Here is a 17,301-nt window from a genome sequence, read left to right as displayed (position 1 = left end):
CTGCAAATCGGACACTGGAGACTCTGCAGAGCAACAGCCCCCCACCCACAAAAAATCACAACGAGAAGACACCCATGAGCAACAGAGAGCCATGGGACACTATGTACTCACCTCCTCACTAACCCGCATTGATGGAGCGCCCAAATTGGACTTTATGGAACATGTCTATTTTGCTCCGAATCAGAATTGGTGAATGTGGTGGTAAAGGGGGAAGAGCCAGTAAAAGTTGGGCATGCAGCCCATTAATTCAAATGCATTTCAATGATCATCGCGTCCATTTCAGGCACAGTGCCGATCATGTCCATTTTTGGGTCTTGGTAAAGGGGAAGCTAGCGTGGAGGCAGGCACAGATTGCACCCAACTTTACCAATTTTGAGAGCCTGAAAGCAGGTGCAACTAGATGGTAAGATTGGGCCCAGAGCCCATGACCTTCACACTCAATAAGGTTCGTTTGGATTCCTTAACAATTGCTCATGCTGATTCAAGTAGCAGCTTCTCCCGGCTGGGACAGAAATAATTGAAGGGAACGACTTTACTTTGTCAACATATTTTTCAGAAAGTAAATGATCTGACTGCAGAAGGTCCTTGCCAATTGTGTGTTGAGCCAAACTCTCAAAGCAAGGAACAAGTTGTTATTCCCATGGCTTTAATAAGTACTTGCCTTTTGCAAATCCAATTGTTGCTGCATAATTTATTGCTTTCTCCATCTTTCCATCTCGTTCCAGTAGGAACAGAACTTCAACCGTATTTGGATAACAGTTGTAGATTATCTAGATAGCCTTGGTGTAGCAAATGCAAGGTATGTTCTTCAATTAGCATCTTATTAATTAACCATATTTGACTGCATTGTATTTTTTTATGAATAAATGCTTAAACAAACAACAGGATTAGATTAAGCTGCTGACTGCTCATTCAATGCAACATTTGAGAAGTCAAGGGCAGTACATCATGTAATCCTTTATTTGCACTGTCTCAAAACACATTTTGCTTTCCCAGTCTGTACATATCATTCCATTAGTAACAGCAATAGGAAGTGCTATGTTACATCTGTTCTTTGGACACTTAGAAGTGAATGGGGGTATCTATGCGTGTGCATGTGTGTATGCGTGAATATCTATGAGTGGCTGTGTGTGCACATTTGTATGCATGTGTATCTGACCATCCATGTGTACGTGTAAATGTCTGTGTGTGTGCATGTGTGTAATTACAAGTGTCTGTGTGCACATGCGTTTGTATGTGTATGTGTGTGTGCACGTGTACCATCTGTGGTGGTGTTCCTATCAGTGTTACCGCTCTGTGACAAAGGGGTAAGATTCCACTTTGAATCTTCCACTGATATTACTCCAGCAATTGAAAACACAGCTTGGTGTGTTGTGTGCACCTCAACAATTTACACACAACACACGATACATGGTATATGGAATTTAAACTTTGAGGGAGGTTCTGTACAAGTTTGAAGAGTTGAATCAACACACACGGTACATAACTATTTCTCTTTTATTCCTCAGGTTATATATTTACAAGGTTAGAAGTGAGCCCCCTTTCCAACCTTGCTCAGTTTAGGTGTGTTCAATTGATTAAACTGTTCCAGAGTTACAATATCTGAGTCTGTGATAGAGTGGAAGACTGGAGCAATTGAAAGATGGAAGAGTTGGTCTTACAGGGCCAAAGGGAATGATGATGGGGCAAGAAAAGAAACAAACCAAAAAAAAAACAAAAGATGTACTCAGAGCAGGTGTGTTGTGCAGATTGAGAGGCCACTTTGTGGAACATCTCTGTTCACTTTGCAAAAACGACTGAGGTTCTGTGGCCTGATCACTTCAACTCTCCACCTCGCTCTCACACAGAGACCTCTGTCCTCAGCCTGCTGCATTGTTCCAGTGAAGTTCAACATAAGCTTGAGGAGCAGTGCCTCATGTTTCGATTAGGCACATTACAGCCTTCTGGACTTGACACTGAGTTAGGATTCTGCTCCACCATTCTATTAGATAATGGCTGGTCATCTACCTCAATGCAACTTTCCCGCACAATCCCTATATCCCTTGATGTTAATAGCATCTAGAAATCTATCCATTTCTGTCTGGAACTTGTTCAGTGATTGAGCTTCCAAAGACCTCAGGGGCTGAGAACCCCAAAAATCCACCACCTCCTGAGTGAAGGAACTCAGTCATAAATGGCCTGCTCCTGATTCAGAGACCATGTCCCCCTGGTTATAGACTCGCTAAGCAGGGAAAACATCCTATCCACTTCTACCTGTCATGCCTTGTAAAAATTCAATGATTTCAGACTGTTAACTTTGTCTCCTACTTTGTCTTTCTTTCCATGTTCCAGCTTTTCTCTTATTTTGCCTTTAGACAGTACACACTTGCAAGAAATTATAGATAACATTTAGAGGGCTGTGCAGTTACTATTAACCGTGAATATATCTTCCTGCTTGGATCTGTACAAATTGATCATGCAGCATAACCTGACACACAAACAATAAAAACCGATGTGCCAATAATAAGCAACATTCAATGAGGTGTTCTGCATTTTATCCTTTGTTAAATGGATGTTATAAATAATACCGTTATAATCAAAATACTACTGCAGTTCGATGGCCAAATTATTTTATTGATTTCGAATACTATATAGCACCATTAAGTTCGTCACGCTGACTTATTACAAGTTTGCTTAATATCTTTGTGAACTTCCTGAGAATATAAAACTATTCTAAAAATGTTGATGCAGCATGTCTAATACTATTGAATAAACACAAAAATGTACATTAGTGTGTACCAGATTTTATATACAAAATAATATAACATCCAAGTCATTTTTTCTAAGATAGTACAGCAACATAATTAATAATGAGATTCAACTAATAATGTATCAGACTGGGCTGATTTAAAGTCTTGATATGGAGCAAAGAAAAGATGTAGTTAGCTTTTTTTTAAAAAAAAATCACTATTTCTATTTTTAAATTTCAAACTTTTTACAAATCTTCTGAAATATCTTCATTTTTGACATTTCAAAATGATAGTTTGAACAGTTGTCCAACAGCAAAGACCCGACTACAGGTCCAAATCAAGATTAAAACTGACTTTGCTCATTACCTTAACTCTGCTGTCTTACACATTGCACTTGGCAGTCAACCTATTTGACTTTTGAGGGGGGTGAGAAGATAAAATGGACATCAGAGAAGCTCACCTCTTACTGACTAATAAACAGAACAGCAATGACGCTGCCTCCTGTCAGGACCATAGACCATCATGTTCCCTTCTCTTAACTGGGGGAGATGGCTGAGAGAAGGAAATAGCAAAAGGAACTAAATGGAAAAAGAGAACAAATTATTTAAGGGCTTGCCTGACTGACACAGCCTCACACAATGTGCGCAGAGCTTAGATCTGTGAGTATATGTATAGCCTGTCAAGACTAGTGACTTAAGTTCTTTGATCTCATGCACATACACATAGAGCTTTATAAAATTTTACTTTTTCTGTTATCACATTTTTGCCACACCTGTGTCAATTTTCTATTATAAATTCTTAGCGTGCATTTATAATGGAAATGAACATATAGGTGGATTGATCATGCTAAATTGCCCTTTAGTGTGGGTGAGGGTGGTCAGCAGAGTAAATATATGGGGTTACATGGTTTGTGCCTGGGTGGGATGCTCTGTTGCAGGATCAGTGCAGTCTCAATAAGCCGAATGGCTTCCTTCTGCATTGTAAGGATTCAATGATAATGGAAATTTGTCACTCTACAATTACACCTTACTACCAGTAGTGGAGTTGTCGCATCTCAGTTTTGCACCTTCCAGTATCTCAGCCTATATCCCAGAAAAATTATTTTGCTCCAACCAACTCTATGGGCCCGAATTTACTATCAACTTGCGCCTGTTTTCAGGTGTGAAAACTTGGTAAAGCCGGATGTAAGGTGAGTGGCATGACCTGCGCTTATCTCCGCAGCCTATCCCCCTTCACCAAGGCTGTGATCGGGACCACATGCGAAACAGGCACAACGACTATTTAAATGCATTTGCATGCATTTAAATGGATTTAATGGGCTGTGCGCCTAATTTTACCGGCACTCACCTCTTTACCACCACGTTTGCCCATCCAGAGTTGGCGCAAAACAGACATGCTCTACAAAAGTGCAATTCGGGCGCTCCAGAAGAGGTAAGTGCCGAGCGTCCAACGGCTCTCTGCTTGGGATCATGGTGGTGGCGGGTGGGGGGGGGGGGGGGGGGTGGCGGTGTGTGTGTGTGTGTGTGTGTCTGACAGCTTTCTGTCTGAGATCAGTGAGAAGGGAGAGGGGTCAGCTGCCACTCTGCCAGAGATCAGTGTGGGGGGTGGTGGGCATATGGAAGAAAGGCAATGTCTATGGGGGTCAGAGGGAGGCATTTTTTGGCCCAGGAGCGATATGACAGGGGAGCCGCATTCTTTCTTTTTCTGCGCACGCACAGTTAGAGGCACTGATTGGCGCTGCTGGATTTCGAGTGCTTTAAGCCCCACCCACAGGCTTCTGTAGTGCAATTCGGAATTGCTGATATTTTTTCAGGCAGAGTCCGTATGGGGGCGCCTAAGAAAGGGTTTAAAAGTCAGATCTGAAACACTCCCAGTTTCAAGTCTGCCCTGCACGTAGAAGCAAAATGGTAAAATAGGGCCCTAAATCTTCACTTCTTAATTCCCCCCCAGGTGATTTTGTTTTGCTACAGTTTTTAATGATAAATAACAATGTGAAATCAAGTATCAAATAAAATTGAGGACAGGAAAGTATCTCCTTAAAACAGGGATTGAATTATATCTGCAAGGTCTTTTCAAAATTATTGGTTGTCTATCTAAACTCGCTTCACTTGAAGGCTGCATTTGGGCCTGCAATGCTACAAGAGATCAGCTGCTATAGAGATCATATTTATAAATTCTGTCCAGCCACACTATCAAACAGTATGTGGACACATACTTTGGTTTAATTTCATAGACCCATAGAATTCCTACAGTGCAGAAGGAGGCCATTAAGCCCAAGAAGTCTACACCGATTCTTGGACAGAGCATCCTACCCAGGCCCTATTCCTGTACCCCCACATTATTTACCCCACTAATCTCCCTAACCTACACATCTTGGGACACAAACGGGCAATTTAGCATGACCAATTCAACTTAGCTGCACAGCTTTGGATTGTGGGAAAAGATCAGAGCACCTGGAGGAAACCCACACAGATAGGGAGAGAACGTACAAACTCCACACGGGCAGTCACCCAAGGCTGGGATTGAACCCAGGTCCCTGGTGCTCTGAGGCAGCACTGATAATCACTGGGCTGCTGTGCCACTCCATTTATTTATACCGTTGCAAGATATCCAGGTCATATAATTAAGCAATTCTGCATTGAATACATGCCTAATGAAAAGTTGCACAACAATCGTAAGTTGATTTGGTTGGTATCTGCACAATACCTATTGAAAATAATAGGCTGCAGTTCATACATTTGTTCAAAGTCAATGCTCAGGTTACTATTTTAACTTTTCATGCTGCTTGTGTTACAGATTTAACCACCCCAATGCCAAGACATTGTGGAAATGTGATAAAAAAGTGAGCCGCTGTGAGGTTATATATACAAAAGGTCTGGAGGTGAATTACTTCCTTGAACCATACCATAAATAGGTTCTTCATAGAAGTTACTAATGGTCAGACGTTTGATCTCTTAAATTCCCTCAAAGTTTAAAATAGATTCTTTATGGATTTTTTTCTTAAGTGTGTGGAGGGATTACTTGGAGTTTAAAACATTGGTGCTTTAGTCTGCCGTAAATCAGTGTTACTGGGTCATACTGTGCACATTGCGTCACCTGTGAACAAAGTAAGTCAAAGTAGGGCACAGTAGGAAAGGCAGCTAGTAGAAGAAAACCAAAAGACCCAGACAAGAGACCTGAGGAAAAATAAATGCAGCCAAGAAAGAGTCAGGGAAAGCCCAGGATGTAACTTCCAACATCAAGAGATTGGGATGGATTTCAGGCATGCACACTCCTAAATTGTTCCAGAAATGGCACGCCAAATAACTACTATACACAGTCTGTATAATTACATAGCAATGATAAATAGTACTGTCATCCCAGTTCAGAATGCAATTCTATCAAGCCTATTAATAATTACCTATTGCAGGATTCACAAGTGTCGTGGTGTTAAAAAAAATGTTCAAGCTCGAGCCTTATAGATACTTTCAACAATATACAGAGAAACTAACGAGATATACAGACTGCAGTTCAAGTTAGCAAGCAAGCTTTTGTGCTTCTAGTTATATCTAGATTTCAGTGCCTCTAACTCAGTCCAATACTACCAGGAATCTTCTATGCAAAATAAGCTGTTTAAATCAAAGCATCAATTTAAAACACTAGAGTTGTAATGGACAATGTAAGCATCAATTTAAAACACTAGTGTTGTAATGGACAATATAAGCAATGATTGAAAGCATCCGCAGTATAACTATCAATAATTTGTAACAGCTTGTACAATATTTACAGAATGGTTCTGCTTTATAAATAGAGTACTTGCTTTATTCCCAAGTACGTCAATTTTCCATCAGTCTATAATATAGTGCTAATTAATAGACTTCCAGAAAACAATATCCCAAGTCATTGAGTGAAAATTACTTTCTTGTGAGGGGCAATTCGTGTCTTAGTTTCAGTTCTGATTTCTTAAACCTCCCTGATTAAAAGTGCTCCACCATTGGAGGCCACTTAGTTGCCTAGGATCTAGGCTCTGGAATCTCTCTGCTTCTCTCTCGTTTTAATTTGCCCCTTAAAACCTACCTCTTTGACGAAGGTTTTGGTTAGTTGCCCTAACGTCTGCTCATCTGGCCCTGCATCAAACCTTCTTCGATCATGCTGCCATGAAGCATCTTGGGACAGTTTGCTACATTAAGATCACCACATAAGTACAAAGTGCTGCTGTTACTGACAGTTGAATCTTTAGAAAGATAGATCTTAGTTAAGGCCATCTGCTTTGCTGAGAAGGAATACATTCCCAGAAGTGATAAGTGATCCATGATTACACAGTTTTGCGTCATTGGTACATATTTTTAACATTAGTAAAGAAGCAATTTTTGTTATTTATATATATATGAGATTCACTTTAACAGAGTCATCAGGATACCTTCATGTTTGTTAAAAATTATAACATTTTAACTGATCAGTTAAAATGAAACACTGCTGCATATAAATCAATAATTGGTTTCACTCCCTTTGGTGATGAATTCCAATTCAATAATGTGGCTGATTGTGACAGTTCAGGGGAAGTGGTGGTCCAGTGTATTGTCACTAGACCAGTGATCGAGAGACCCTCAGTAATACTCTGGGGACTTGAGTTCAAATCTTACCATGACAGGTGGTGAATTTTGAATTCAATAAAAATCTGGACTTAAGAGACCATGAAACCATTGTTGATTATAGCAAAAATCCCCATCAGGTTGATTGAACATCCTTACCTGTATGTGGCTCCAGATCCACAACAATATGGTAACTTGTAAACTAAAACAACTTCTTCCTTCTCCCATATGTGATGAATCTGCTTGTTTAAAAGCAGTTTCCATGAGGAAGGCAGAAAGATATGACAATGTGATACAGCTAAGCACTATGTGGTTGGGTGAAACAAACAAGCTACCTGGCTTGATAGCTAGTATGGCCCAGTTAAATATAATTCAATACAGTAATCGCAGAACTATATCTTAGAGTGAAAATCTATACTATCAAAGAGGCAGCACAACATTGGACACTTTTTGCCATCATTCTACACTGTCCATGAGTTGCAAGGACCCTTGATTGATAACCCATGCATTAAACTGATGGTCGAGTCAAAACATAAACCATTGAACAGCACCTCCTTAAGAAATGTAGATACCTTTACAGACTGACATGTGTTAAAACTTTGATTCAATATCTGTGGAACTGCAAAAAAAAACTCACACTTTGGAATCCACCAATGTCATTTAAAAGGTTTTTAACACACAAGCTCAATTCCTTGTGTTTGGACTCATGAGCCCTGACTGAAATGATGAGTTTATGTAAATCAGGATGGTTTGGCTCCTCTTAAAGTAATGGTATTTGGTTCTTTCGGTGTCCTCGTCTCTTGCGAAATCTTCTTTTACCTCTTCTGTTTAAGTGCCGCAGCTTCCTATGTCTGCGTCGTCGATTCCTATATGTCCTGGGGAAATCTCCACGTGGTTCTGGGTTGCTAATTCCTTTACGAAGAACAATAAAAAAAAAAGCTTAAGGCTTGTCATTCTCCTGTAAAGCTTTCTTGATGCCAATGTTTTCACTCTTTCTACATATGTGAAAGCATTATAGCATAATTGTCACAGGCTACGTAGGTGAAGGAATGGAAGGTGAATATGTCGCTACTGGATTGGTACATTCATTGAATTTAGAAGAATGAGGAGAGATCTTATAGAAACAAATAAGATTATGAAGGGAATAGATAAGATAGAAGCAGGGAAGTTGTTTCCAATGGCAGGTGAAACTAGAACTAGGGGGCATAGCCTCAAAATAAGGGGAAGCTGATTTAGGACTGAGTTGAGGAGGAACTTCTTCACACAAAGGGTTGTGAATCTGTGGAATTCCTTGCCCAGTGAAGCAATTGAGACTACCTCATTAAATGTTTTTAAGGCAAGCATAGATACATTTTTGAACAGTAAAGGAATTAAGGGTTATGGTGAGCAGGCAGGTAAGTGGAGCTGAGTCCACAAAAAGATCAGCCATGATCTTATTGAATGACGGAGCAGGCTCGAGGGGCCAGATGGCCTACTCCTGCTCCTAGTTCTTATGTTCTTACATTCAGAGGGAAGGGTTGACATTCGAGAGTCATTTGAAGGTTTTCTGGAATACGAGCAGAATTGATGACCTTCATTTGACCTGAGTGGCCAAAGTTCTTTGCAGAGAGCGTGAATGAAATGGGGTTGTCTCAAATTAATACAACAGGAGATCGGGATAGAGAGGAATAGAAGATAGAATGAAAGTTATTGGAATTTAAGCACAAAGCTTAAGTGAAAGAGAGAAATTTCTTTGGGGAAAGAGAAAGTTCGAGATAATGAAAGATGATAGTAAAGAGGCAAGGAATATTTTTTAAAACATGACAAAAATAGGAGAAAGAGGCAGATTTACACAGAGAAATAATATTAAAGACATAGAAAACAGAAATAGTGTAGCCTCACTAGGATAATGTCAGGGATGGATAACTGTAGATATAAAAGAAAGGTAACAGAGAAATGAAGGTTAGGAAATTTAAATGCAAATTTTTGAAGAAATAAAGACTACTTTCTTTAGTTGGGGATTCAGCAATAAGTGACACCGCAATAAAATGATTGTTGGAATGTATTGCCAATAGGGGTAGTTGAGGTGGACAATTGCATTTTCCAACAGAAAAGTGGAGAAAGAGTTAAAGCAGAAGTGGGTTAGGGGAGAATTTTAGTTGTATTTTAGGTAGTTTCAGCAAAGAGCAGGAACTGACAATATTCTTCCTCTGAGCTGTATACCTCTATGACTAAATGGATTACATGAAAGAGATTTAAATCAAAACCAGGTTACTGTTCATCAATAAAAATAACAATTTTCCACAGAGTAATACTCCTTTTGAGACTAGAAAGTAAGCCATTTGTTTTTTTCTGGAGGATGAAGTGATCACAGTGAAATCATTCCTGATTTCTTGCTTCTTATCTCCTACCGCGAAAGTGGGATTGGCCCAAAACTAAAATGAATCATTTTATTTAAATCACTTTGAGAATCATCCAACGCAGATCTCAAGCAACTTTCCTTCTTTGAATGGAAGGTCCATCAGATCGATGGATTTCAGGGTTCAAGACTTACTTTGTTGTGATTGGCATGGAGAATCCACAGGTAGCAGCAACCCACAAGAAAGCAACACTCATCCATTGCCTCAGAGGAGACAGCAGGTGAATATTCCAACAGCTCAGAAAGGACATCTCTATGTTTGCTACAGCAGGAAGGGCTCTCGAAAACACTTCAGGCCAAAGTGTGATGATCAAAACGATTCACATTTGGTCAGAAATGTCAGGGAAATAGTGATCCCATGAAACAATACATGGCAGAGCTGCAGCAGTTGTGCTTTCACACATAAATTTGGTACATTAACCAACAAACCAATCTGTGACCGACTGATCGGAAAAAACTTCAATTCCACAAATTAGGGAATGCCTCCTCATGGAGAATGACGATTTAACCTCAGGGGAAATAAGCCACAACCGTGGCAGTCTAAATTGAATCTGCCATGCTTGATTCAAAGAGGTCGTATGGAAATGCACCTCTTGATGCAGGGCTGGAGCCACAGCTTTCCCAACCAGCTGAAGTGCAAAGATTATGAATGAAAAAGCCTCAGCTGTTTCACCAACACTTGCCCCATCACAATTAGATACTCTCAGAAATGTGCCCAAACTGTGGAGACATCCATTGATTCACAACAACATATCCAGCTCGAGGGGAAAAGTACAACCTGTGCTCAAAGATGCATTATAGAATCTTATAGTGCAGGAGAAGGCCACTCAGCCCATCGAGTCTGCACTGACCACAATCCCACCCAGGCCCTATCCCCATAATCTCATGCATATACTCTAGCTAGTCCCCCTGATACTTATGGGCAACTTAGCATGGCTAGTGCACCTAACCCGCACATCTTTGGAGTGAGAGAGGAAACTGGAGTAACTGGAAGAAACCCATGCAGACATGGGGAGAACATGCAAACTCTACACAGACAATGACCCAAGCTGGGAATAGAAACCGGTGTGAGGCAGCAGTGCTAACCACTGTGTCACTTTATAAAGGTGAGCAAATTGTCAAAGAAGACAACTTGATCAGTTTGAGATGTGGAGGAATCTATTTCTGAGAATGAAATAAGGCATGTGTACAGCATCATGGATGGTAAAGCATCAGGTAGTTATAAAGATTGTACAGTCAAGTTCACAGACATCTCAGTGATGCCCCTCATTGATGTTGACACAATAGCTTCTCTATTGAGGGACTGACTCTTCCATTATTATTATTTGGAACTTTTACTCATTCACATGACAGACACACTTCCATCTTACAAGACTCAGTTATTCTGGTTTTGGGAACGGTCACAGTTCCGGCAGCTACATAAAGGTTAACCTCAAGTTTGCATTTCATGTAGCCAAAGACAGAAGCCAATGCAGGTAAACCAATAGGATTAACTTGGCTTGAAATCTGGAAGACCCCACATGTTAATGTGATCGATGACATTGGCTACACACAACTGTATCCTTCCTAATTTACTGGATTCAGGGAGATTAAGGGGCATTGGCATATTGACACGTCAATTCAGCCAGTATTGCAAAATTTGAGACAGTTACCATTTGCAATCGGTGCCAAAGTGTCACAGGAGTGGCATTTTTGAGAAAACCGACTCATTGCCGTGGATTCAAATCTACACATTGCTTAATGCAAAAATGACAAAGTTGGAATACGCATAGACCTTAAAAGCAGTCAACAAAATTCCAGACAAGTATCCGCTTTCTATAATCCAAGAATTACCAGTGCAATCTCAAGACTCCACAAAGTCTTTATAAAGCTCAACAAATATCACTGACAGAGCAAAGCTGGTATGTACAGCTTTTGTTCTTCACAAGGCAGTGTTTCAATATGGACTATGTTCAGCAGCCAGCACATTCCAAATGATTGTTCCTTCAGTCTTGTCAGACTCTGAAGGAATGGCCAACCTACCTTATGACATTGTTGAGACAAAGCAGAACATGATCAGCAGTTATCAGCAACGTTCATACAACACAATCAGATGTTCAACAAGGGCAAATGCACATTCGCAGCATCCAAGGTTGTGTTTTTTTAGGGTACAGATCGACAGCGCCTGGAGTGAAGACAACACTGACTTGGTGCTAGGTTTAAACTGCTGTCAGGAAAGGGGAAATTCCTGCCACAAAGATAGCTAAATCTTTGTGAGCAGTTTCCTTCAAAGTCAATGGCAAGCACCATTGCTTCGCCAGTAACTACAAAACCCAAGTAACCATGACCTTAGAGCAGCACAGTGGTTATAGCACTGCTGTCTCACAGCACCAGGGACCCAGGTTCGATTTCCAGCTTGTGTCACTGTCTGTGTGGAGTTTGTACATTCTTCCCATGTCTGTGTGGGTTTCCTCTGGTGCTCCGGTTTCCTCCAACAGTCGAAAAGACGTGCTGGTTAAGTGCATTTGCTATGCTAAATTCTCCCTCTGTATCCAAACGAGTGACGGAATGTGGCAACTAGACAGTTTTCACAGTAATTTCATTGCAGCGTTAACGTAAGCCTACTTATGATGAATATCTTTTTAAACTCTTGCAATTAAACCTACTGCTGCAATAAAACCATGCTTGGATCAATTTTGCCAGCTTCCTTCACCATTTTGAGCACTTCAGTTTGGGGGCATGTCCTGTTTGCTAAAGGAAACAAGGCCAATCCAACTTTCTTGATTTCTCCACATAAGCCAAACAATGTGCGGGAGTGTTTCAGTGGTACTTTATTGCCAGTGCACCCTTAATACCAGAACAGCAAGGATTGAGATATCTTGCCTTATGGATCTCAGGGTCAGTTTAGTTTTCAACAAAGGATGGCTCATCAGAACTTGAACTCCTGGAACTGAAGCATAATTTTCTAAATCCTGCACTTGAATATACATAGCTTATATAAATTAACGTGGAGTTATAGCTTCCTGAAAAATAAACATTAGGTTCTCAACTTCCAACAGTTTATTTTTGTAAACGTTTGCCTCCCATCATGTGTCCTTGAAACTTGCATAAAGGAAAGTAACCCATAACCAAGAAGAGTTAAAATATTTATTATTCTAGTCAGTAGTTTAATAAAGCAGAAATCAAGTTATCACCCTAAAGATATCACAGGATTACTGGAATGAGAGAAGTAAAATCAGCCAAGTGCTATTTTGAGACTGGGAATATAACATGTTGTTGGACAGCATAAGACAACTTGGAGTACTTGATGTTTTTGACATAGAATCTCAGCGTCTCTCAGTATTACCACTCTGCATCACCATGAAAATAAACAAGACAGCCTCTATTTTTATTCAATATTGGAATGAAATCCACTATTTAAACAGCATGACCTTTTATCAGTGCCACATCAGCCATCTATTTTAGCAAAGTGAGACAGGATCACTGTGCCATGGAATTATGACTTGGGGAGAAAAGGTTGACTGCCTCAATTTTAACCTTTAGTGTATCAAGTCAAATTTGTATGGCCATCTTGCTTTAGAATAGGTTCTTTATTAATGCTTATGAATGGTCTTATGAAACCTATATGCAAAAAAAATCTCAGTATTGCAGCAAGATCTAGTGTAAGTACACTAGATCTTGCTGCAATACTGTGATTTTTACAAGGGGGAGATTGGACAGGGCAAATGGCAAAACTTTTGCCAAACAATCTGGGAAATTTAGAACCTGTGGCACTATTGCCAATGCATTGCAACAGATAAGACGGGTAGCGGCTGGCTTTTGTTCTGGTTTCTCAAAAATGGACAAATCCATGCTGTCAACACACCCAAGAGAAATAATTTTATAGTGGAAAGATTAGTGAATTAACAGCAAGAATATTCCTGAGAGAATATTCAAGTGAAAATGTGAAATGGATTTAAAATTAAGGTTGAATTTTTAATGTTGGAAATAACTAAAAATGTGAAGAAAATTACAGGACAAGATTTCACCAATGCGAAATACGCAACAAAAATGATGATCTTATTTCTAAATCACTTGCTTATAAATTCCCTCCATGAAACATGCAGAGAAAATAGCTTAAAACTCTAATTTATCAAAATAAGTTATTGGAATCAGGAGTATGAAAAATGATAATTTTTCACGCTGCAACATGCCCTGGATGCAAAACTGAACTTTTGGATATTGTATCATCATAAATTAAAACTGGGAATCAAATACGAGTTCTTTGATCTTTGTTTTGGAGCTAGTTACTATGTAGCATGAATGTAGCTGATTCTGCTACTTGTCAGTACAAGTCTGGCACAGCGTTGCTAATCCAGATGGGCTTTTGGTTCATTGCTTTGTTGTTTCGCCTGTGTTAGTGTTTTATGCAGTTTTGTGCTTTCTTAGTGCTTTGTCAATATCATTGCTGACTTAGGAGCTGGTGAAAATTACACCAATATCATCTACAGACCAAATCTGGTATTTATAAAGGTCAATCCCACTTTGAGGCCCGTGGTTGCTGCTAACGGAAGTATGGACGAAACAGATTTACCTCAGAATTTCCTAGGGTTAAGAGATGTGATTGGCATTATTATTAAGAAATGACATTACTTTTCAAACAAAGGGATTATATATGGTACTGTTTCACTGCTAAATCTCAGAATACTTACTGTGTTCACAATGTGCTCCCTCCCAGCCTTTGCACTCACAACGATAACTTGTATTGTGGAGAATGCACTCCCCATCATGCATACACGGATTTGGCTTGCACAGATTAATTGGTGCCTTGGCCACTATTGAGACAATAAAGATTTGTTAAAAGAAATGGAACAAGAATATTACCCATTACTGCCATCACTAACTTAGCTACTCAGCTCCTGAACCATAAGAGTTAAATTTTACTCTTCATGATTTTTATGTCTTGAGGTGTAAACTTTTTTTTGATCTAATCGCTCAATATTTTTTGAACGCACAAGGTACCAGAATTGTAAGTCGAAGTATGGAGCTTTTAAAACGTGTTGATCTTTTCCACTGTCAATCAAATTGGCTACCATACACATGTGTACAGGTGCAGGAAAGGAGTGAAACGTATCGAGCAGCTAAAATTTAGGGACTTTTTCGAATAAAAATCCTTAGGCATCAGGGCGTACAGAACTTTACACAATGAAGTATAATCTGGTCCTGCATGACAATATATATAAAAATTAATCCTTTGTTACTGCTGTTTTATAGATGTTAAATTGCACCTTTTGAAGTGGTAACCCTTCTCAATTGAGGCACGAATGTTTTTACTGGCACATGGGCACAGAGAAAGCAGACACTCAGTTCAAAATAAAATTCAAAAGGAAACTGGAGTGGAAAAAGAATAAAGTCCAGTCCAGTGTGAGCATTGAAGAGTGGGCAATGATTGGCAATTTCCCTGAGACCAGTTGCTGATTTTCTAATTTAGAAAATGGAATCCATAGAAGAATCCTTCAAATACAATTCCTTCATCCTATTGACACATTGAGAGATAACTATATTACCAGCTAAATTGGATAGCTCCCAAAAATGGACAAGGGGATCGTAATGTGTGATTTACCTGTGCATGGTGATTGCAATATCAGCAGTACACCAATTGTGGGTTGCCTGCTTATCTGGCCAATCTCTGCATCTAATCACTGCTAATCACATTGTTTATTGGTACAACATGTCAGCAGGGGGGCATGTGGTGACACACCAGCCTTAAGGAAGCAACAGGATGAAGGAATAAAGACAATATGCTGCCAGCATGTTGCAGGGAGAGGTTGAACATGGGTTTCATTGCTCAGATGAAGACTTTAGCTGGGCAGCCTACAGAAGAGCACTGATGAATGGCAGGACAAAGCGCTTGGTGCGTTGGGAAGTCTGCTGGAAAACATGTGGCCAATATCAAGAGGCTTGACATGGTAAAAGACTTCGTGCAGATCAAAGAGCTCATTTCCAACATGGAGTTTGTTGTTAACTAACCATGATGCAGCAACCACTGGTCAATATCCCAGCTTCCATTGCAGTACCAGGAGGAGCCACCCAAAGTCTGAGTGTTGCAGCGGAGGCTGAGCCTTCTCTTACACAAAGTCAGCTTGCTGCAAAGCCAGCTGTGACTGCTGCTATTATGGTTGTGGATTACAGTGTGACCCTATAGAGTCTCTCTGCAGTCCTCCTCCCACACACCGTTAGGAGTGGCAGTTGCAATGGGGGCACAAGCCTGCTACCATCTCTTAGGAAGACAACATTCCTCTTCCACCCTGCCAGCTGTGCCATTCCAGACTACTGAGATGATGCCACAGCTGGGCCTTGGACTGCTTCAGGTTGGGTGAAAATCAGCAGCTTTCCACCAGCCGTGTTGCCGCTACTGGAATAGTATCACACGGAGCGCTCAGATAGACAAAGGCACACAAGAAGTACTGAGGGAATGCCAAAGGGTGCTTAGTTGATTCTTGTGTGCAACGTGGCATGATTTCAATTTATTAATCAGTGTTTAATTTGTGGTGGCTTTTATTTTTGCATTGTGGCTATTTGGACAGTGATGGCCAGTCATTGAGAGAAGGCAATGTGTGGAACTATTGGAGATTCAGATTGTATTTCATTCAGATTAATTCTTCAAGGACAGCCCAGATAGGAAGGAGCTATCCTTCCTCCTCACGCACCTCAACTGCTCACTATAAAGCTGGGAGCAAGCGCTGACCCTTCATGACAGGGAGATAATGGAGCTCACAGCAGATCCCCACCAATCTTGATACCTTCCCTACCAAGTCCTGTATGACTTTTCTCGAGTGGTCTGATCAGTGAAAGATGTCAATGTATCAGCAAGTGCCCACTTTGGCAATTACTTTAAGTTAATTGGCTTAAAGACAGGTGATGATTATTGGCTCAACCTTCAAAAGAGTATAAACTGACACACCTAGAACAGTTGCTGTGGGGGAACCATGAGGAGTTTGTATCTCTCCAGAGCTGTATGTAGAATAACCTTGCAGAAGGTAAAAGACAGATTGGTGTATTATTCCTCTATCAAATACTAACATATGATAACAGAAGAATTGCTCCAGCATATCAGTAATCACCTCTATCACACTCTCTGTGACAGTATTCATGCTGCATGTGTCCCGGAGTAATCAACCCCATTGTCAACAAATAGCCCTCGTCACTAACAGCCAGCCTTCATGTTGCCGTGGTGATACAAATGAAGTTGGCACAATGGACTGCTGTACAGTTCCGGCATCGTGACTGCCAGGATATTGGGCATTGGCCCCAGTTGTTCACTGTGCATGGTAACACAGTTGGACACTGAGGGAGTGAAATCCCTTTTGGTTGCAGTGGAACTCCTTCAGCACCTCACACACCACTCCCTGTAGACTTCTGAAACTTGAAACAACTATAGAAAGCACCAAACACTTTGATTTGTAGCAACAGCCAGAACGCACCAAACCTGCACTCCTCTGGAAGTAGTCTATGATGCCTTTAAATAATGCTTGTGGGTATCTTACCGACAACTGAACAGTGTGTAAGGTTCAAGAGAGAACATTGGCTGGAGCATTGATCTCCAAAACAGCAGCGCTGGCATTATGACCTGCCTGCTCTGTCT

General features: G+C 40.5%; 1 protein-coding gene across 5 annotated transcripts in view; it reads right to left on the bottom strand.

Annotated features, from left to right (window-relative positions):
* Positions 1-4,263: 4,263 nt before the first annotated feature.
* Positions 4,264-17,301, bottom strand: part of vwa2 (von Willebrand factor A domain containing 2) — a 72,264-nt gene continuing 59,226 nt past the window's right edge. For 4 of the 5 annotated variants that reach the window (XM_080205812.1, XM_080205811.1, XM_080205815.1 and 1 more), the window contains 2 exons: positions 14,369-14,491; positions 4,264-8,212 (listed from right to left, as the gene is read on the bottom strand). In XM_080205812.1, the coding sequence (XP_080061938.1) occupies positions 8,061-8,212; positions 14,369-14,491 (275 nt within the window). In that variant the 3' untranslated portion in view covers positions 4,264-8,060. The remainder of the gene's footprint in view (positions 8,213-14,368; positions 14,492-17,301) is intronic. The other variant, XM_080205813.1, reaches the window with a different exon arrangement.

The sequence above is a fragment of the Carcharhinus amblyrhynchos genome, chromosome 17, assembly GCF_965287045.1.
Source record: "Carcharhinus amblyrhynchos chromosome 17, sCarAmb.v2.hapA, whole genome shotgun sequence".
NCBI classification, from domain to species: domain Eukaryota; kingdom Metazoa; phylum Chordata; class Chondrichthyes; order Carcharhiniformes; family Carcharhinidae; genus Carcharhinus; species Carcharhinus amblyrhynchos.
Note: the sequence above shows the minus strand (reverse complement) of the source record. Positions and strands in the feature narration are given on the sequence as shown.